We start from the raw sequence: 22,303 nt of genomic DNA, 5'->3' as shown, positions 1-22,303 counted from the left end.
GTCCCGCGGCGGAGAAGCTTTCTCACCACATGAAATGGCCCCTAGCAGGCTCCATATGGTTTGGTGGCCTCCCCCTTTAATATCATTTTCACAAAGATGCTGTGGGTGGTGTGATGTAAATTGTGCAGCTGTCCCACATCTCTTCCCATTGACTGTCTTCTCTGTGGGGTGGCTGCCTGGAACGCCCAGATACATGTGTATTTCCTAAATGATTTGCTACATACAGCTCTACAACTCAAACTACATTTTGACGATTACTTTATAATTTGACATTTAAGTTTTTTCTCTTGTCGACCAATGTGGTAAAATAAATCATGAGTGAAACAAGGTGAAGTAATACCTTTTATGGGCATTGTTTTCAAACCACAAACTACTTTTGGAATCATTACATTAAATCCACACTTCACTCACACGTTTACCTCTAAATACAGAAAGACAATTATAGACATAAAGGTGACATGGTGCATTTTTACTAGTACGAGTATGTTCATCAGTGCATAATTATATTGGTCAGGTCGCGTTTTCTTTCTTTTTGAGTGAGGAGCATAAGGAAAACACAAAATGTGAGGAACAGTGATAGTAACTGAAATGTTTTAAAGAAATTTCACATCTCAGGATCTTGTTCAGTTTCATAGCAGAGTTGGGGAAAGTGTGTGCCTTTCCCCTGCCTCAACACTGATGTGGTGTCATCGAGCAAGGCACTTCAGCCTCTCCAGGAACCTGCCTATGAGTTGTACTGAGCAGCTCCTCGGTATGATCATGTTCAAGAGCATGGATGCATGCTCACGATACTGAATATATTCTGACAAAAACTAAGTATTTTACATTAAGATGCTCCATGATAAAATGTCCTCTCCTCTCCTGAAGTTCTAAATGGCTTTAATCACAATTTGGTCCAGTACACACAAGCGCCTCCTCCTCCTCTTCTGTGCAGTTCCTAAGCTTCTCCACACAGGGTCACTGTGTCACCCATGATCACAGGCTCAGGCAGGGTCATCACTGGAGGTTCCTCAACCTGAGAAGACACCATGCATGGTTCAGTCATTCATTTCTCTCACTAAAATGTGGTATTTTGTTCTATTTGATATGAAATGTGCATATATGTCTGTACCTGTTTCAATATTTCATCTTCCTCAGGTGCAGTTTCTATGACAGCATTGCCTGTGTAGTGTAAACTCCTGTCGGTGGTCTTCATCATTAGGGCTTTCGAGGCCAGCTGTATGGCACCGTCTTTTCCTGATACACCTGCAAAGTGAAATCAATCATGGGCTCTTAAAAAGTCTAGAATTCAATAATCTGGAGTGTGGGTTTTTAAAAGTCCTAAATATGTTAAAATATGATTTTAACTAGAGAACTGTTTTGACTTCCCTCTTTCCTGTGTGTAATCTTCACATATACACAGTTAAATCAACTTGCCTTGGCTGTGGGAAAGATTAAGGTTACCTACTGTCCCTGGTTCTAGTCTCGAGTTAACGTGGCTATTCAAGGGTTATTCTCTACTACTATCTACGATCTACTAGGCTACATATCTTCAATTGTGGGGAGGTGGGACTCTGATATTCTTTCTTATTAGTCATACCTAATCTTGATTAAGTGTTAACAAGTATTATTTTACATGTTGGAACCGGCAGAGACTTTAGAAAATTATCTAACAATGAGAAATATCATATGTGATGCCGAGCCTAAGTGGTAAAAGTGTACAAATGGGATCAGAAGTTTAGAAAACACAAAGGTAAAGTTGCAAGCCATGAAGCTAGAAAAATGAGCTTAAAGACAGCACAGGACTAACAGAGTGGACTAATATGTCTTTTTGGGTTCATGATTTCAAATGAACAATTTCTTTTTTGCATCCATTTCATCCACTCAATAAATAATATCCATCAATGCACATTTTAAGTCATGTGTTATCCATCTTTTCTGAGTATGTATACATGCCTGACAGCGACAGGTGCCGTTGGAGACCTGGTCTGAGCAGCTTCCAGACTTTCATGGTGGCCGACTCGTCTTTTTGTCCAGGTGAGGATGCATTATGTCTAACGGGGGTTGTTTTACTGTCGCTGGGGGGGGAAGGGACGTCAGTCGACCCCATCCTCCGAATGGTGACGCGGCTCAGTTGAGGCTGCAGCTCCAACCTGGGCGAGCAACAAAGAGGTTAACCTTCTCCACTCATATAAAAAAAAAGAAGAAGAGGGCTACTGTATATTACATGCAGATTTGAAATCTCATTATCACAGATGCACTCACTTGCTGAATTTGATAGAGGACAGGATATGATCAGGTCCTGAGTCTTTAGCAGCCTGTGACAGAAGGGACATATTACAGTAGTGCCTTGTAACCCTGTATGTTGTATACATGATGTTATAGAAAAACATGTAATAAGAGACAGTGAGGAGAATTTGCTCTGTGTGAGGGAGCCAGCTAAGTCAGCTAACCTCTTGACGGGCCTCTGTGGAATGACGAGTGGCCGTTAGAGTTCGGCACCCTCTCCCCACACGGCCAAGACGCATGGGGAAAGGCATTCTGGACAAACCCTCTGAACCGGGTCCACCAGCCTGAGAGTCTGAACAGCTGAGGCCTGTTAACCAGATGAAGGGAACATGAATAAAAAGGGGGAAAAAACACAACAGGGGGGGAAGGAGAAACAGTGGGTGGCAGCTGAGTAACACCACATTCAAAGACGGACATTATTTCAGGACAAAAACAAAGAGGGGATTTAAGTATTTTGAGTTAAGTACAAATGTTACACATTATTTGCATCCATTTTTTTGACCCGTTTGTTGCCAAGTGCAACAATACATGCAAGCTAATAAATAAAGATTGCACACAACAGCGTGGATTGAGAGCAGAGGACTCACACAGATGTTGCTTCACAAAAGGATAGTTTTTATTCCAGAGGTTAAACAGAGAGGCGATAAAGGACAGCAGCACATTCAAGAAGGTGATACACAGACAAACACTTAAGTCTGGTATAGAAGGTTAGCACCACATTGAAGGAAAAGAACAATTGAGGAGTGTAAAGCAGAGGGACCTTATGAGAACGTGATGAAGCATACAGTGCGTTTTCTCCATCTTGTTATTCTGGGTGAAGTCATTTAAGCTTTAGAGACAGGACATCAGAGGTCACAGTGAGGAAGCAGAATCAAACTACAGTGCACTCGTGTTGCAGGGCACTTGTCTGAACTGAAAGCTCCTTGTACATAGCTCCCACTGCTGAATGGAGTGGGCATACAGAGAAGTCATCAACATAGTGATACCAAAAGGAGTAAGACATCTATGTTGCCAAAGCACATAATCACATTTTCAGGGGTTGTTTTCACTTCTAACATGTTCTCAAAGTGGCTTCTCCTTCAACACTTTTCATCTATAGCTGCTTTCAGACCTGCACCGAAGTCCGGACACATTTTGATGACATTTTCCAAAGAGGCTGTATGTGAGAATGCTAAAGTCTGAGTAAGCTGCTAAGGACATTTTCTGGAACCTTTTAACTTCCGGTCCCTCAGTTAAATGGCCGTAAAAATGTCTGAGACCATGTGAGAATAAGGCAGGAAAATGTCAGGGGAAAAATCACAGCCAGTGAGCGGACATGTTGATGATGTCGATGGACGCAAAACTTGAAGAATACAAATATCTCTGGATAATAAAAATATACGTAGAAGACGCCAACGAAGACTTGGAAAGACGATGAGATTTGAGAGCTTTTCAGGGCCGGTGTTGACGTGCTGTAAACAAAAAAAAGAGTTTTACTTTGGAATTTATGTCCTGCTTCCTGCATGCTCTATGCGTGACATTTTCTTGCAGTTGTGAATGCATCTGACCCGCACAATCTCCTGCTGTATTTTTCACATGTGAAGGCAAATGTTCTGATCCAATATTCTGGACATTTACTGGAGCTCACAGCTTACGTAAGAGAGCATTGTGCTGCTCAAATTCAAAGTCTTAAATATGCCCCTTGAACTTTATATCCAATGATTAATTGCAGTTGAATTTTATTTAACCCTGTATAGTGGAAATACCACATAAGTTGAGTATTTAAATTCTCGTTGCAGGTTTTCTGGTAAAACTGGATGAGCACAGCCTGCTAAATCTACTGTTTACAACAGAACAAGGCACACCAGGACAACAATTCCACACAGCACTGGAACAGACAATAGCTACAGCAAGTCGAGGCCAAATATTCGGGGGGAAAAAGTTATCCTATCAGTCAATGGGTCTGGTTACTCAGCTGCTAGTGAAACCTCTCCACATCACAGACATTCCACCTCTGCATCTTCAGAGCATCTAGAAAGGCTGGTCTTAACAACACAGACCATCATCAAGAAGTTGAATAACAGCACACAAAACTGGATTACAGATTTTTCTTTTGAGTCTTACATATCGACCAATACAACGAGATCACTTCTCACCTCTGCTAACCACAAAATATATTAACTTTGACCATCGACAGCTCACTACACACCTGTCAAATTCAATTTACACAAATAAAACACACAGATGCGTTTGAATAAATAATGATCGGCTGTATGAAACAAGTAATACAATTTAAGACTCTAGTCTTTATTTACACTGAAAACAATATTGGAATGTTATTAGAAAATTCTTAACACTTGCCAGCTTTGACTGAGCCGCACAGTTAGAGCAAACAAATAGTATTAAATGATATTGCTTGTCGGCAGCTGCATTACGAATCCAATCCTTCTTTTTTTACAACACCTTGGTTCCACCATCCATGAGGATTTTAAGCCAGTGATGGTCCACATGAGGATTCTGGCTGTAGGCTACTCTGTGAATATCATGATGTCAGGACCAAGACTGGGCCGACACTGGAATGATACAGGTTTCATAACATTTCATCACAGAAATTAGGCTCTAGTTTGCACACAAACATGAAACAAGAGGCCTTTGAAAAAAGGAGTTTTTAAATCAAAAGAAATTTAAATATTTTCCACAGAATGTTAAGTTCAACTGAGAACTCACTCACAGTGTAACTAAGGCTTTGTTCAGACCTGGTATTGACACATGGCATTAACCGAATAGTCTACCGAAAAATATTATCCCTTTAAATGCATCCTGAATTCAAATAAACATGATGTCATTCATATTTGTCATGACCAAATTATATATTTCTTTACCTGGTCTGAATTTGCAGATGTGTCTGTTGTCAGTGTGTGTGTGTGTGTGTGTGTGTGTGTGTGAGAATGAGAGTGTGTGAGTTTGGGGGCACAAGCCAGAAAGAGAGAGCGAGAAGGGTCAGGACAGACTTGATGGGTGGCTCTGCTAGGAAGAGAGATTTTACCAATTTAAGTAAAGTATTATTATGTGGTGGGCAGAGTTGATATTGTGGCCACAAATAATTCAACATCAGGACAGTGAAGAGGGTCAGGACGCACTTGCTTTTAACAAATGTGGCCACATGCATCCCAGTCCACCTCTGACTGTGGTCTCAGTGACCACTTGTGAATGGATCACTCCAGACAGATGTTAATACCAGGTCTGAACAGTGTCTATGACATGACGATGTGATCGGCCTGCGACTTGCACTTAAGTATATATTTTTAACATCTTATCACCACAGAGTGAAATACAAAGACACTGAGAAAAGAAACAGTAGATGAGAAAGTGTTTAAAACGATTTTACAGAGACAGAGGGCACACAATGTTCCCGGTTTCTTAAAATTAAATAAAACCAATAAATTATATATTATAATAAAGTGCAACATGGCGATAGTACCTCATGTTGTAGCTGATAATGAGCAACTGTGAAAGAGAGAATATTTAAAAACAGCCCTGGCTATTTTCCCAAATGTCATCACAGTAACATGGTAATTCCTCTTAGGTTATTAGTTGTTGAAAAAGAGACGTAGTCAGGGTAATGTAATGTAATCCATCAGTAAAATATCCATGTATAATGTTCTGATGATATCTACTGTATATCCTGTGTGCAAAGGGCACAATGGAAAACATGAGCTAAAGCAACTATCTTTCTTTGCTACACATTTACACTGACGGGTCTGAAACCACTAACTCCACAGAACTATGTCACAGGGCTGTGTGTTACACAAAGCTCGACTTAAGGTCGATTACGAAAGGAAAAAAAAATTCAGTCATAAATTTGATTGGAGCATCACTCGCATTCTCCATTGTCTTCATTATCTGAAGGTGCTAATACTGCAGATGTGTGTAATGATGCAGATATGCGTAATGAAAAAAGTGGAAAAGGTGAGAAGAGCTAGCACCATTGATGTTTCAGTCACACAATTACACACACGAACGCACACACAAACAACAGTGATTTGCACTTGTTTGGCCTCCAATGAGCACCAGGCAGGATATAAATGAACGCACCTCTTATCTGTTACTCGAAGCAATTTTAAGAGCTTACACTCACTCAATTCTGCACACACAAACCCATTCACACACACAGACGCAGGCACCCACAGGGTTAGATTCAGTCCTGGGTTGGCCCATTTGGAGTGTTGCTAGCTGGCGGCCGGCTCTGAAGGAGCAGGGGGCTCAGTTTGGAGAGCAGCCCTGGGCGGGGCAGGGCCTGCAGGGAGGGGAGCAAGGTGGAGAGGCTGGGGGGCTGGAGGGAGTACAGACCTGTCATACTGACGGAGGCCGGGAGGGGACAGGAGCCCGCCGCACACACTGAGGAAGATGAGGAGGAGGAGGAGGAAGGGGGTGAGTTAGGGGGGCGTGAGGGTGCGTGGCTGTTGCTGGGAGACCGTAGGATGGAGCGGTGGTGGGGGGGACGTCTCTTCTCCTGAGGCTTAGTTTCTACAGAGAGGGAGACACATAACGTATACAGGCTCTAAGACATGCGAGGATTGTGTGGCACGCAAACGCAACAAGAGCCGTGAGCTGAGGCACAGCAGATATTATAATGCTCCGGGTGAGCAAAGGGACGGTTGATGGTTAGAATACATGAGTGGTACAGGAAAGTTTAACTTTCTCCAACCACACACTCAATTTCGTGCTGGTGACAAAGACCAGGGCTCATTAAAAAGTAGATCTGGCATTGGAAGGGACAACATACATGCACAAGCAGCAGCGGGGTTGGGGGGGTCATGCAGGGGTCATGCTGATATTAAAGGCCATAACAGGGATCCATGACTTCACTCATTGGATATAAAAAAAAAATCTGCCTCGCAAATTTTAAATTAGTGTTACTGTAAACCTGAAACTGTCACAGACACTGAAACATCAGCTGGCATCGCAGAAGAACCACACGAACAACCACAAACAGTTATTTACATCAATAAAAGTAAAGAGAGATATAAAACGAAAGAACATAAGATGTTGAGAGAATAAAAGAGATGAGTGGAGTTACAACCAGTCAAAGGTGTAATGAAACGGCAACCACTAAGAGAGTTGAGAGATCAGCTTACCCCGGACTGGCCCCAGTGTCTTGTTGCCTCCACGTCCGCTTGTGTGCGTGCTGTTGTGCTGCGAGTGAGTTCGGGGTGGAGGGCAGCCAAAAGTAAAGCTCGGGGAGTTGTGCATCTTGGGGGAGGGCGTCTGGCTGCTGCTGCTCTGGCTGTTGCAGCGGACGCGGCTGAGGGTGTTCTCCGATGCTGAGCCAGACAGACAGCTGCCGGGGGGGGAAAAAACGACACAAAAGTCAATCAAATGTTTTACTTCTTTTCACTGTTTTCGGGAAAAAGAACTGAAACTCACTTGTTGAAACTCTTTGGCGGTGAAGCCTTGCAGCCGTTGTGGTGTATTCTGGTTGGAGGGTGGGCGTGGCTGTGTGTGTTCAGGCCTTTGGTGTTGCGGACGTGCTTGAGGATCCAGGCTCGGAGATTTGTCAGGCAGCTGTGCTCTGACAGTACCAGCCGTGGCCAAGGGTTAGACTCAACCATGTCCAGGGCTGAGATGGCTACGGCACGCCCCACCTGGTGCACAGCATTTTGTAGTTATCAAATATCACAAACATTAAAACCCTAGTGAAATAAACATGTGTGCAACAAGCACTAGGTTGGAAGTATCAACGACTAATACGGAGTCGGATGCACTGCATTAAAAAGTGAAAAATCTACAATCCTGTCTGAATGAGATTCGGTACTTGAGCAACAATCTACTCTCGTCTCTGAGTCCTTACCTGTTCAAATATTTCCGGAGTGTATTTCGGGGGAAATGATGGAGGTGGGGGCGGGGTTGCCCGTCCGTTGTCATGGCAAGCAGGTGGGATGGTGTTCATGGTTTTTCCCGTGTTATAGTTGCACTCCAAAGTGTAGCTGTTGACAAGCCGGCAACAGAAACATGAGGAACTATTCAGCTGTTGTTTTCTGAAATTATTTAATTTAAGCCTGAGCCATGTGAATTGTGAACATGTATATATATATGTGTATAGATCCAAGACTAGCAAAGGAACAATTACTCATCCCTGCTGTTCTCCAAATGTTTGAATCTTCAAAGCCCATTACAGTTTTGTATATAGTTGAAAAACGGTCATATCTGTAGTGACTACACCGTACAACAACTATTTACGTGGTGTGTATCTTTTAAAGTCTCACCTGTGAAGCAGCCCTATGGCCTTGTGCATGGCCACCCGCCCGCTGCCTTCTTTAGACTGCCCATCTCTCTTGTCCCGAGAGTACATGTTCTTCTCCGAGAAGTTACAACCAAGGAATTCAAAGTGAGCAGAGTTCACAGCTATCAGCCTCGGGTACAGCATGTTCTCTACCTGCAGACAGAAAGTATATAACTTAATATCAATCCAAAAGTATTCCAAGAGAACGGTTGGAATGAATAAATAAAGCATCTGTAACCTGCTGGCTCTCATCAGGAAGGCTGTTCCCATACATGAAACATCCGCGTTTGGAGGCGTGGCCATGCAAGTCCACATAATATGCCACACCTCCCTCCTGGGGTGGAACCGATTCCTGCTCCTTCACCAAGGGGACTGCTTCTTCTCCAGTAACAGAGGCTACAGTGTCTGAGGAGCTCTTCGGCTCTTCTTTCCCCGTCTCCGTGTTCACCCAGACGTTTTCCTCCGTCACCATGGGAACTTCCGGCTGCGCAGGATTTGCATCTTTCTCAGCAACTCGTTGGTTCAAGCTGCTTTCAAGAGCGGTGGGGGGAGGGGCTGGGTGTTGATTGGAGGGTTTGGTGTTGAGGGGAGAGGTGTGTGTGTTCGTAGCGTTGTTGTTGTGCGAGCCGCACTGCGTTTTGTGCAAGCGGTTGTGCGTGTGGTGGTGGAGCAACAGTGTTTTGGCTGCGTAGATGGATGGGTGCAGCTCAGGGATGGGATTCAGGTATTGTCTGTTCAAGTTCACTCCTCTGGAATCAGTCCTGCACAACAGAGATGGATCGTTTTTCATAAAAATGCAGGCCCTTATAACATTGATGACTGAACAAAGCAGAAGCCTGTCTACACGCTTTTCCTGTGTAAACCAGCATCAGTTAGTGCCGAGCTATTCTGGTATACTTATAACATGCTGGTGTTTGTTTGAAGAGCAGATGGTACAGGTGCTATTTTTAGATACACATCATTCCAGGGGTTTGCTGATCAAAAGAAGAAGAAGCAGAGACCTTCATATTCAACCAGGCTCTTCTGACACCCTTATGACCAACCGTGCATTAACGTACTCACTGTGGAACCCGGTGTTTCTTAAACATCATTTATATGAGAAAACGATGCAGTTTCAGTGTCACCAAGCCACCGTGCTACAAGCTACACAAACTTTACAAGAAACATAGTGGATCGTGAGTTGAAAGCAAAACAAATAATTTAAACTAGGCTTAGCTGACTGAGTCAACCTTCTTACCTATAGTGTCCGCGGACAACCCCGTCTGGGTTGAGCATGGGAATGAGCTTGAACACAAACATGCTTCGAAGTGCATGAGCACGTGGGTCGTCTCTTCTTAGAATAAAGTTCAAGAAACCGTTAAACACAAAGGATGAGGGAGTCTCCCCTGGGTGCACCCGACTGCTGAGGAAAAACACCTGCAAGCAACACAAAAATACCAAAGATCAGCTTCATCACATCAGCCTCAGGCTACATCGATACCAATTTTAGAAAACAGCATTTTAAAACGAAACAGTATCCAAGCACATGAGTCTTTTATCTCCATAACAGAAGTAATCCTCATCCACAGTAAAACACCTGAAAACTAAAACAGGGCCCACAGATTTTCAAAACTTCTCAATTTTAGGCACTTGAAAATTCTGGAGTAATGTGGATGGCAGGTGTCAACATAGTAACTGAGATGCTTAACATCTATAATGTATTAGGGTGGCTGAGGCCAGAGCCCTCAGTGTAAAATCATCACAGCAATAAAAGGTGTTATATTACAGCGGAGAACACAGTGTGTATGTATAACTGAGTGATACCCTTTTGTTGGGGAAGCGATGTGGTCTTGGAGTGTTGGTGTCGGGGAACAGCTTCGACAGACGGGGCTCTCGCTCCTCCTGCATCCCGCTGCAGTTGGTCACAGTGAGCAGGTCCACCCTGTTGCCATCTAGAGAGTGGCACAGCAACTCCCGATGATAGTACACACTGGCCGGTGCACTGGCAGAGGGAACAGGCAAGGAGAGAGATTGCAAGGGAGTGACCGATGGTAGAAAAGAGACAAGCGCAAAAAAACAGCCAATAAGTCATTTGTCATTTTACTAATAAAAAAACTGTAAGAAATGTCAGGTACTTCTTGTATTATAGGGGTGAGTTGTATTCGTTCTACCTGCTTGGATTGAGATGAGCAGCATTGGGGTGGCTCACATCCAACTGCTGCAGCATCTCCTGACACTCAGTGTAGGAGAATGGAAAGCAGAAGGAGAAGTAGGTGGTAGCCCCTCGCACCTCTGACAGCCGGTGAATGAATGAGAGGATAAACTGGTTATCTATAATCTGGAAAGTGACAGGAGAAAGGAGGAGGAGAGATATTATTAGAAATATAATTGTAGCTAGTGAAAAAGTCAGACTGACGACACTCTGCCTCAATGGCTCCTGGTGCCCAGATCCTCTGCCTGACCGCCTCTGTGTGTGTGTGTTGGTGTGTTAGTGTGTTTGTGTACCTCTGTTGTGGGTCTTTCTCGGATCCTTTCCCACCGGTTCTTGCCAGGTAAAGTGCGTACAAGAGGAGCCATGCCCTGGCTGTAGAGCTTCCTCTGGTTGTTCATGTTCATCACATTGATCTTCAGTATCTTCCCAGGTGCGGTGCCACGCACGCTGAAGTAGAACCATGACCTGAAACCCAAACAGAAAGCACTATAAATATATAGTATATTTATCCCCGATACAAATACTAGTATAGCCAACAAACACCATATAAAATATAACAAATCTAAATGAAAGGAAGAAGGCTTACATTTTTTAAGAAGCTTTTTTTTTTTTTTACAAAGAAAACTACATGTACTGCAGTAAATCAAATGTGCAAAGTTGTGTGTGTTGTTTTTCAAAAGTCTTGGTATAATATCGGCTAAGTTGCTTATTCATAGTCTAGTTTCTCTGAGTTGAGAAGGAACAGAGAAGACAGGTTGACAACTCTGTACATTAAATGCAGACAATGACCACAAATGTATGAAAATCAGGACAAAATATCACAATTCTGTGAATGGATGCTAACAGTTGCTTGTCACGGCCATACACATACCATATCCATGTTGCTTGCTGCGGCTGGTGTCTTAGAGATTTGCGAACTTTGGTTGATGCTGGACAGTATTGACCAAATCATCACAATAATCAACTAGCCATTGGGAATTCAACCTTAGTGTACCATTTCATCCCTGATTTCATGTCATGCAGTATAAGGGTTGTGTTTACAAATACGTGGTACAAAAGCAGAAGTTTTGTTACCTGTTTCCGTTCTCATGTTCTGTGCCGGCGCAGTCAGGCTGCGTCCACACATTGAACTCATAATCGGGGGAGAGGGTTGATCCTGAGGGGGCACTCCCACTGGAAGTTGTGTCAGAGGCGGGGCTGGAGCCGCCCTTCTCCAGCTTCTCCACACGTGCCAGGTTCCCCGAGTCAAACTTGGAGCTGAACACGATGTTACCAATGCGAGTCTCCATGGTTCTGACCCTTCAGCCTCTTTATTTGTTTCTCCCCTTAGGTTCTTTGAGGTGTGCCGATCACAGGCCTCACACAGACAGCCTGTCAAGGAATCAGAAATACACAAATTAATTTACCTTGTGATAAATGGTTCCAACAAAAACAGAAAACTCTTTAGTCGGAGAAGGAGCAACCTTGCATTACAATGACACAGTAGCGTTGCTGCAGTACAGTGAGCAACATGAACAAATATTTCCCAGTTCTAGAGTTGCACAAAGTTCTACACAAGCAAATCAAAGCTGTCTATCTATATAAGCGATGACCTGAGTGCCTGTATGTTCTTTGAAATTAGTGATGTCTCCAATCTGTGGAGAGACACTTATTAAAAGATGCACCAGGAGTTACCTGTGTTGACGAGACCAGTCTCTTTCTGATGGACACGTCAGGCTGTAGTCTGAGTAAAATGGAGGTCAAAGAAGTCGAGGTGAGGAAGATATTGAAGATAATGTTGTTTACTTCTTTTTCTCATTATTATGATATCAATAAACTGAGATAATGACTTACAACAATGTAGATATTTGAATTCACATTAAAGACAGTCAACTGTGAACTACAGTTAGAGAAGATAGAGTAGAGGGACCAAGCCGAGGGAGCTTCAGTCTAACTAGTATGATCAGAGCTAAATAGATGTCATGCAGACGTAAGAGACACAAACACGGGCTTCGTTGCCAAGTCAACACACAACAGCGATCCCCTGAGGCCATTTGACGAAACTACACGCATTGTCAAAACTAAACAATATCCTTCACATTGACGCCACACTATCTGCAGGACACATTCATCCACTGAACCACTGCCTCCGAGGAAGTGATGCATGTCTGCACCTGTGACATCCTGAGGGATAAAATAATGGCTGCTGTCTGATTCGAACAACAACAGCTGACCGACATCTCCAGCACAGTCAACGGGGAGGGAAGTGGGGGGGCTACCACGCGATACACTCGACTAACACTATTAAAATACAAACACGAAAGCTTTTGTTTAGCACTGTGCCCCCCCCAGTGTCCATTATCCGTCCACTGAGTCTTGAGCTAATGACGTTAGCTTCCGTATCTAAGCTACTGAGGCTAACTTAGCTACCGAGTTAGCAGCCGTTGATCGAAACGAGTCTTTGCGACAAATGCACGTTTTTTCTTAGTCAACGGGTTCAGCAGCACGATTGTGTTTACGTGATTATTTACCAGCCTCGGTGGATTATTTTCCATCAGTGTCCATTTTTTGTTTTCAGCGTCCTGTTCAACCCTGGATTCATCGCTCTGTGCGCTGCGTTCAGGTTCCTCTGGAGAAACGAAAGCTGCCTGGAGATGTCCTCCTCTCCCGCAGTGACACACGCAGTCGCTCTATAAAATAAGGTAAGTCAAGGTAAGGTAGATAAGAAAAGATAAGGTAGGGTAAGGTAAGGTTAGGTATGGTATGGTATGGTAAGGTAAGGTAAGGTAAGGTAAGGTAGATAAGAAAAGGTAAGGTTAAGGTTAGGTTAGGTAAGGTAAGGTAAGGTAAGGTAAGGTAAGATTAGGTAAGGTAAGGTAAGGTTAGGTAAGGTTAGGTATGGTAAGGTATGGTAAGGTAAGGTAAGGTAAGGTAGATAAGAAAAGATAAGGTATGGTAAGGTAAGGTTAGGTATGGTAAGGTATGGTAAGGTAAGGTAAGGTAGATAAGAAAAGATAAGGTATGGTAAGGTAAGGTTAGGTATGGTAAGGTAGATAAGAAAAGATAAGGTATGGTATGGTAAGGTTAGGTATGGTAAGGTATGGTAAGGTAAGGTAAGGTAGATAAGAAAAGATAAGGTATGGTATGGTAAGGTAAGGTAGATAAGAAAAGGTAAGGTTAGGTAAGGTAAGGTAAGGTAAGGTTAGGTAAGGTAAGGTAAGGTAAGGTTAGGTATGGTATGGTATGGTAAGGTAAGGTAAGGTAGATAAGAAAAGGTAAGGTTAGGTAAGGTAAGGTAAGGTAAGGTAAGGTTAGGTTAGGTAAGGTAAGGTAAGGTAAGATTAGGTAAGGTAAGGTAAGGTCAGACAATATAAGATAATCCTTTATAATTCCCAAAACGGGGAAACTTGCTGTGCTGCAACAGCAAAAAGAACGGAAAGAAAAATCAGTAATATCCCTAGAAGTAATAGTGAATAAACTTGCATTATAAATGCAAGAAGAGCAAGGCTCATACAAAAAGTGTGACAAGAATGTCTGAGACAATGGACCAAAAACCTGAAAAGTCAGTTCTGAAGAGTATTCCTGCACATTGCCTCCTGCAGACTTTAGTAAGAAAAAATATACTTTGTAAATGAACAGACTTCAAGACATTCTAAGAAAACACATTTGTGGTGGTAATAATAATAATAATAAAAAAAGGTTGTGTCTATTTGATCTCATGTAATAGTTACACGTTTTGATGGTTTAGGGAAAAGTATTTTCAAAATCTGATTCCACAGATTCAATTAGGAGCATATCCCGAGGGTCTGTGCTGTATGTTCACACTACATGGATTTGGATTCAATGATTATTCTTGTGGAAAAACTGATTTTTTTTTTCATGTTTATTTAAAAACAGCAAGGAAATGTATTGTGATGAAAAAACATTGATCAAGTTGCCACATTTTTTACTTCCTCTAGTTATCTTAGGGTGAAACCATGCACTCAGTCAGATTTAGAAAAATGAATGATGTAGTTTCCATTTACCTTTTCTGGTTGGTCATATGTGTTTATTTTGAAATCCCAAATTTCATCTGTCTTGTTGATGTGTTATGAGAAATGCTGCTGAGTCCATTTGTTACTTTTTATGCATATAGGAGCCATTTAAAGTAGGTTGGGTTAAACTAGTGATTTCATCAGAACTGTATTGTTTTGTCAAGAGCAAATATGTACAGCCGTGGCCAAACATTTTGAGAATGGCACAAATCTTCATTTTCACAGAGTCTGCTGCCTCAGTTTTAATGATGACAATTTGCATATACTCCAGAATGTTATGAAGAGTGATCAGATGAATTGCAATTAATTGCAAAGTCCCTCTTTGCAATGAGAATGAACTTTATCTCCAAAAAAAACATTTCCACTGCGTTTCAGCCCTGCCACAAAAGGACCAGCTGACATCATGTCAGTGATTCTCTTGTTAACACAGGGGAGAGTGTTGACCGGGACAAGTCTGGAGATCACTCTGTCATCCTGATTGAGACAGAATTGCAGACTGCAAGCTTTAATCAGAGGGTGGTGCTTGAAATCATTGTTCTTCCTCTGTTAACCATGGTTACCTGCAAGGAAACACGTGCAGTCATCATTGCTTTGCACAAAACGGGCTTCACAGGCAAGGATGTTGCTGCTAGTGAGATTGCATCTAAATCGACCATTTATTGGATCATCAAGAACTTCAAGGAGAGCGGTTCAATTGTTGTGAAGAAGGCGTCAGGGCGCCCAAGAAAGTCCAGCAAGTGCCAGGACCGTCTCCTAAAGTTGATTCAGCTGCAGGATCGGGGCACCACTAGTGCAGAGGTTGCTCAGGAATGACAGCAGGCAGGTGTGAGTGCATCTGCACGCACAGTGAGGCGAAGACTTTTGGAGGATGGCCTGGTGTCAAGAAGGGCAGCAAAGAAGCCACTTCTCTCCAGGAACAACATCATGGACAGACTGATATTCTGCCAAAGGTACAGGGATTGGACTGCTGTGGACTGGGGTAAAGCCCTTTTCTCTGATGAATCCCCTTTCAGATTGTTTTGGGTTTCTGGAAGAAAGCTTGTCTGGAGAAGAAAAGGTGAGCGTTACAATCAGTCCTGTGTCTTGCCAACCGTAAAGCATACTGAGACCAATCATGTGTTGGGTTGCTTCTCAGCCAAGGGAGTGGGCTCACTCACAATTTTGCCTAAGAACACTGCCATGATTAAAGAATGGTACCAAAACATCCTCTGAGAGCAACTTCTCCCAACCATCCAAGAACAGTTTGGTGACAAACAAGGCCTTTTCCAGCATGATGCAGCACTTTGCCATAAGGCAAAAGTGATAACTAAGTGGCTCGGGAACAAAACATCAACATTTTGGGTCCATGGCCAGGAAACTCCCCAGACCTTAATCCCATTGAGAAAGTGTGGTCAATCCTCAAGAGGCGGGTGGACAAACAAAAACCGACAAATTCTGACAAACTCCAAGCATTGATTATGCAAGAATGAGCTGCCATCAGTCAGGATGTGGCCCAGAAGTTATTTGACAGCATGCCAGGGTGAAAAGGCAGAGGTCTTGAAAAAGAACGGTTAACACTGCAAATATTGACTCTTTGCATGAACTCAATGTAATTGTCAATAAAATCTTTTGACGCTTATGAAATGCCTGTAATTATACTTCAGTATACCATAGTAACATCTGATAAAAATATCTAAAAACACTGAAGCAACACACTTTCTGAAAACCAATACTTGAGTCATTCTCAAAACTTTTGGCCACGGCTGTATAGCTGAACAGCAGCTAAACTGGAAGTACTGTTGCTTTAAGGTCCAGAGGAATGCAAAATAATGATGTTGCCTGTTTGGTATTTTCATTCAAGTTTCCATATTTACCTATACCACCATAAATCATTATTCTAATGTTATATCTACGATTGATGGACTGTATCCGAAATCATTTCCTACTCGGTGTTGCAAAATTATAATTCTACCATGGATATTTTGCTTGAATGTCTACATTTGCAACCAAACAGCTCTATCCTATCCCCCTGTATTTTTTATTTGATGCATCTCAACTCAAACTCTTGATTATTGCTTCCTCAGCGATTGCACAGTTATTTGGCGATTGGAAGTTCAGAACAGGCTGATGTTGATATAAAAAATGATACCGTTAGAATATTTTGCTGTACAGATTGACAAAGTGAGTAGTTGTGTTCAGCTTTTGATGTTGAAATAAAAAAATGTTTTGGCATGAAAGGATGAAGTAAACAAATATAATAGAGTACATTTCTAAAGTCACAGACCTGAATGAGGAGAAAATGGCAGAACTTGTCCTAACCATAACCCTGTTACATTGTGCTGTTAGCTCCTTATCTTTCAGAGAGGCAGCCTCTTGACTGGTTTGTACCCAGAACACTGAAAGTGAGGAGCCAAGTTGGAGTAAAACTGGAAGGAATGTCCACATTTTCGCAAGCAGACGAAAATGCTTCTTCTTCATGTCTGTGGTTCTCTTTAAGAGAGAAAACAGTTTAAATATTTTATTTCCAGCTACTCCAGTTCTTCCCTCTTTCTGAAATATATGTCTTGTTCACTCCATCAGGATTGGAGTATAAACTCAGACTCTTGATGGGAAATCTGAAGCGAAATACACAGTACACAGCCCCATGGACTCATGGAGGATAATAAAAAAGTACAACTCTCAGGTTGTAGTAAAAATATAAGTGAATCATACTTTTTATTTTTAGATGCTGAATGTTGTCAACTCACTGGCCTGAAGTGAGCACTATGTGGATGATTGGACAGACAAGTCTAAAAGCAAGGAAATAGACCTTATTCCTTCTTTCCTTTACTAACACAATGTCGTTTTCTAATATATTTTGTAGAATGATGTTTGTAGAAATTGTGCAAAGTTGGTTGGCTCGTGTAGCAAGTGTAGAAGGCTCCTCATTTGACTGCCATGCATTAATAATGATGTCTGTTGGCCCTGCTATATGCTGGCGAGCTGTCCAGGGTGTACCCTGCCCCTTGCCCAACGTCAGCTGGGATTGGCTCCAGCTCCTACTGCGACTCTCAAAGGATGAGAGGTATAGATGTTGGATGGATAGATGGATTTTTTATTTGAGCTGTTGAATTCTACAGCCGGGCAGAGAGCTGTAAAATATGTAAAGGGGACGACAATTTCAGCCACATGCATCAACAAGGAAAATCTTTTGCTTGATGGCAAAAACAAAAAGGTTTTCAGTCCAGAACCAAAGTCTTCAGTGAGCCACCAACAGTCTTCCACAATGCCATCTACTCCCAGACTACCTGTCAGCACAGCCAGGCACAACGAGAAAAGACTGGCCTCAATATGACAACATAAGCTGACAAGGTTAGCCAAACTATTCAGTGCTTCGTTGACTAAAATGTATTTGTTTTCTTGGTGAGTGCTGAATGAGAAAAGATCTGAGAATCTTACTGTACAGTAAATCTGAGGCCCCAGCCAGCAGCTGGTTAGCTGTTTTCTGTAAATGATATCCCATTTGTTTAATCTGGACAAAAGCCATGGTGTGAAAATGACAGGCCATGGTTTTACACTGGGTTATGAGCCGGACTGTTTCTTGGCTCCAGTCTTCACTATATGCCTGGAAACCACACAAGAAAAAGACTGCAGGAAGTTACTGTGTCCATGTACAAAAGGCTTTGTACTCACTTTAACTTCCTTTTAGGATAATTGATGATTCACACTCTAGAAAATATTTTCAGTTTGCTGCTCCTGGTGATGTCATCACAGAGGTAGCGTCATATGCACACGGAAAAGTGTGCAGGACTTGTGTCTGCAAGATGTGTGCTCGTCAGCTGGCTGATGGATAGCTGATCCACTACTGTCAATGTGGTGTTTCCTTGTGCATCAATGACTGAAGAAACCACACATGCGTGCACACGCACACGCATGCACGCACGCACGCACGCACACACACACACACACACACACACACTGCATACTCCAGGTTTAGAGTGGAGATATGACGTTCCCTCAGCTCAGCAGTTGTCTCATGTTCAGTCCAGCTATTTCTTCCTGTTTCCAATCTTTACGCTAAGCTAGAATAACCAGGTGGTCGCTGCAGTTTCCTATTTAACCAACATAATCAATGTTTTATACGCCTCTGTGCAACAAAGTCAAAATCCTTGAATATGTCTAGCCTCTGTGTTAAGATATTAGTATATTTTTTTAAGTATTTGATCAAGCTCCCCCTGAGAATGTCACAAAAATAAAAGAATCCTTGTTCTCTGCAGCAATCAGTGCCCGTGACAAAAGGCTCGTCAGTACAGGCGTGCACATCCAGCAACCCCTCTTCCTCCTCCGTGATTCCACAGGCCACAAAGAGGCCTTGTCCTTCTACGGAAAGTTCATTGAAGAGGTTTAAACCTGATAACAGTTTTTTAACTCGATCGGTTAAAGTCCCCGTCCCTGAGAGACCTAATTTACAGCCTACATCGTGTCCTTCCTCCTGCTCCGACCAAGACACACTGCCCCTCTCCTGAATGTTCTGAATATTTCCCTCTTGTTGTGAATGCGTCTCCCCAGACGATCTCCTGCTGCATTCTTCATATGCAAAAACTACACTCAAGTCTAGTCAGAAAATTGCTATATAGACTATAAAGTTCTATCTATATATTGTGCATAAATCTGTTCCTTCCCTCTCAGAATCAGCTCAGTGTTGAGCTGTCTGACCTACCTGCCCCTCAAAGCCTGGTACTGTTGTGAAACCATCAAACTCACATTCATCAGGTACAGCACAGAATTATGAATAGAAACCTCTCCTTCTCTTCATGCCAACGATGTGACCCACTGGGCCCCCTTCAACACACATGCTGTGATCCATAGACGGCCTGTTGCAAGGTCGACCGGTCGAGCTGGATTAATGTCATATCTTTTCAACACAAGAGGGCAGTGAAGCCTTTCCACTGGCCTGTTCCCCTGCCGCCGCAGAAGCATGGTTGCACACACACTGTTCACGGACCAGTCAGTCGGTGACAGCGTACCCTGCTGCAGATTAGAGTTATCTTTACCTGCACTAATCTCTACAAATGTCTCCGTCTTCAAGGGAAATAAAATAAGGATTTTGAACGCTTGCATTTTTCACCCTAATGTGTTGATGTGGAGACCAGATAGTAGTCGAAAGCCTCTGATGAATAATTTTATGATGTATTTTCCAGGATTATAGATCATTGTGCACTTTAAAAAAAAATGTATCGGTGTTAGAATAATTTCCTTCAACTTGCTTTATTTAACTGTAATAAATTACCTTTTTAAATGAAGAGGATAATAACAAGGATTCTTAAGATTTGAGCACAAGTGAAATCACACTCAAACACTATTAGATGAAATAACTGCACACCCTACGGTGCTGACAGAAAGATGGACCTCATGCATTAAAGTGTTTGAATCACGGTCCCCAGTGACGGATGCAGATAACATCCTGAGAGGAAAGTGCATCAGTACACTACACCTCCTTTTCTTTCACTGAACCTTCACACTGCTGACATCAGGTAATCCCACGGCACAGTCATGAACAGGACTCCATCTTTAATTACACCGAACAGACATAAGACCTTTTAAATGCTGCACAGCTATCACAGAGTTTTCTCATCGAACGACGCTGTGAAATGGTTTCTGTAGGTTGACCAGTATATGACCATTGGAGTACAGAGTTTCCACTCCAATTTACGTTAATCGTATGACCTGTGATCACTCATATAAAATTTTGAACTGAAAGAAAAAAGAGTTAAGAGTTGTTTTACCAGCCACCACAAACTTTCCTGTATTCTCTTCACTGTGTTTTGTTGATAAGCGGAATGTAACATTAGTCGAAGGGAACAGTCACACATCACAAATCATTAACAAGTGCCTCGCTGAAATTAAACACTGAATGTCAAACAACTCTCTCCAACTAAACCATTCCAAATCCGATGAAATTGTCTTTGGTCCCACCTCCAGCACGGATGATATCATGGAAAACCTCGCTGAACTGGCACCACTCACTAAGACTTAGCTAGAAATCTAATTTCCTCTTGCCTCGACTACTATAACTCCCTTTATAATGGTCTTACTCCGGAATCAATCCACCGTCTGCTTTTAACACAATGCCAAAAATGCAACAATATCACCCCTGTTTTTGCATCATTGCACTTGTTTATTTTAGGATTGATTCTAAAACTCTTTTAATTACTTTTAAAGCAAGGGTTTATATTTCAGACCATTTATCTCCCTACGAGCCAGGATGCAGTCGGAGATCCTCAGGGAGGACAGTGTTAGCCTTTCCAAAATCTAGTCTGAAAACGAAAGGAGATAGAGAATTTGCTGTGAGGGCCCCTACACTTTGGAACAATCTGCCAGAAGAGATAAGAAAAATCGGTTACATGTTTAATATCTCTTTAAGACACATCTCTATAAAAAAAGCTGTCATTGCATGATTTTTATTACCTGTATCTTCATTTTTATTATTTGTGACTTTCAGACTGTTTGTTGTAAAGCACTTTGTTACTTGTATTGGAAGTCTATATATACAAATAAAGTTATTATTATTATTATACGAGACACCCAGCCACAGGGAACACAACACTTGCAACATGGCCTAGTTAAAGGTTTTCTGTTGTTTGCATCCCAGTCTGGTCAAAAATTTCCCAAGATGTAGCTTGTAAGAGCTTGTATGTTGTTGCTAAGAAACAGTTTTTCATGTGCCCCCAATAGGTGGTCTCTTTATGAATATCATTACATTTCCCCATTCAAGGGTGGCAAGACAGCTTTATCCCTCGCAGACCATATTTATCGCTATTTTCATGACTAAATTTGGGAGGGATGCTGATGCTCACTGTGGTTCTGGGCCTTAATATATTTACTGAGAGATGCAGTTGTGAGGTGAAAGTAATTGCTTACAACTGGTAGGGGCTGTGTATCTGTGGATTAACACTTTTAAATAAATATGTTTTAATATAAATGTCCAAATCAAATGCAAGCCTGTTTTCTTCCACAGCAGCGATGGGGATACTTACATTTATCTCTAATTAATCATGGACAACATTAGGACTTCATCCAGAGGTGTATCCACAGGAGGTCCAGTCTAGGGTGTGGGGCTCCCCCATAGTTGTGGCCCCTTTTACACGCACTGTGTGCACTCTGTGTGGGCCAAAGACTCGGGGCATGGCCCCCTGTCTTCCTGCTGGGCCTCCATCTGCTGTTGAGGTGGTTAGGTCCCCAGATTGATGGCAAGACAATGAGTTTATGACATGTGTCGCCGTGAGTGACAGAGGGTCTTGTCCCAACTGGGCCTCCCGACGACCACTGATCTCACATTTGTCGTAGGCACTTTGCCAAGGCTAATGGGAGGAGAGATCCTCCTGCTGTGGACTGGGACTTGTAGTTTACAGCTGCCTGGTAATTCAAGACAAGGAGCAAATCTGAATTGGCACGTAAGCAAGCTTAAACACGTATGTCTTAATCTTAAAGCACGGTAATCAGTGTTAAAAGCTTATGCACGAAACCATAGAACCCTCACTGCTAATTTGTGATTGGTCCGAGTTGATTTGCTGCAGCTTCTCTTCGCAGGGACTTTGTGAAGTCTTCTAA

At 42.5% G+C, this 22,303-nt stretch overlaps 1 protein-coding gene across 3 annotated transcripts; it reads right to left on the bottom strand.

Moving 5' to 3' along the window:
* Window positions 1-485: 485 nt before the first annotated feature.
* Window positions 486-13,368, bottom strand: agbl5 (AGBL carboxypeptidase 5). Of its 3 annotated transcripts, XM_053444690.1 has the most exons (18): window positions 13,232-13,368; window positions 12,396-12,444; window positions 11,796-12,092; window positions 11,015-11,186; window positions 10,681-10,847; window positions 10,334-10,511; window positions 9,768-9,946; window positions 8,769-9,291; window positions 8,514-8,683; window positions 8,099-8,234; window positions 7,675-7,892; window positions 7,386-7,588; window positions 6,598-6,774; window positions 2,433-2,575; window positions 2,245-2,297; window positions 1,936-2,132; window positions 1,112-1,245; window positions 486-1,015 (listed from the first exon to the last, which is right to left on the bottom strand). In XM_053444690.1, exons 3-18 carry the CDS (start codon window positions 12,008-12,010, stop codon window positions 938-940), a joined length of 2,943 nt encoding a protein of 980 aa, XP_053300665.1. In that variant the 5' UTR covers window positions 12,011-12,092; window positions 12,396-12,444; window positions 13,232-13,368; the 3' UTR covers window positions 486-937. The 3 variants fall into 3 exon arrangements, with proteins under 3 accessions (XP_053300665.1, XP_053300667.1, XP_053300666.1); XM_053444692.1 differs by lacking the exon at window positions 6,598-6,774 and having other exon boundaries at window positions 13,232-13,367; XM_053444691.1 differs by lacking the exon at window positions 12,396-12,444 and having other exon boundaries at window positions 13,232-13,355.
* Window positions 13,369-22,303: the final 8,935 nt, after the last annotated feature.

The sequence above is a fragment of the Pleuronectes platessa genome, chromosome 17, assembly GCF_947347685.1.
Source record: "Pleuronectes platessa chromosome 17, fPlePla1.1, whole genome shotgun sequence".
NCBI classification, from domain to species: domain Eukaryota; kingdom Metazoa; phylum Chordata; class Actinopteri; order Pleuronectiformes; family Pleuronectidae; genus Pleuronectes; species Pleuronectes platessa.
The sequence above is the reverse complement of the archived record's forward strand: the minus strand, read 5'-3'. Positions and strand labels throughout refer to the sequence as shown.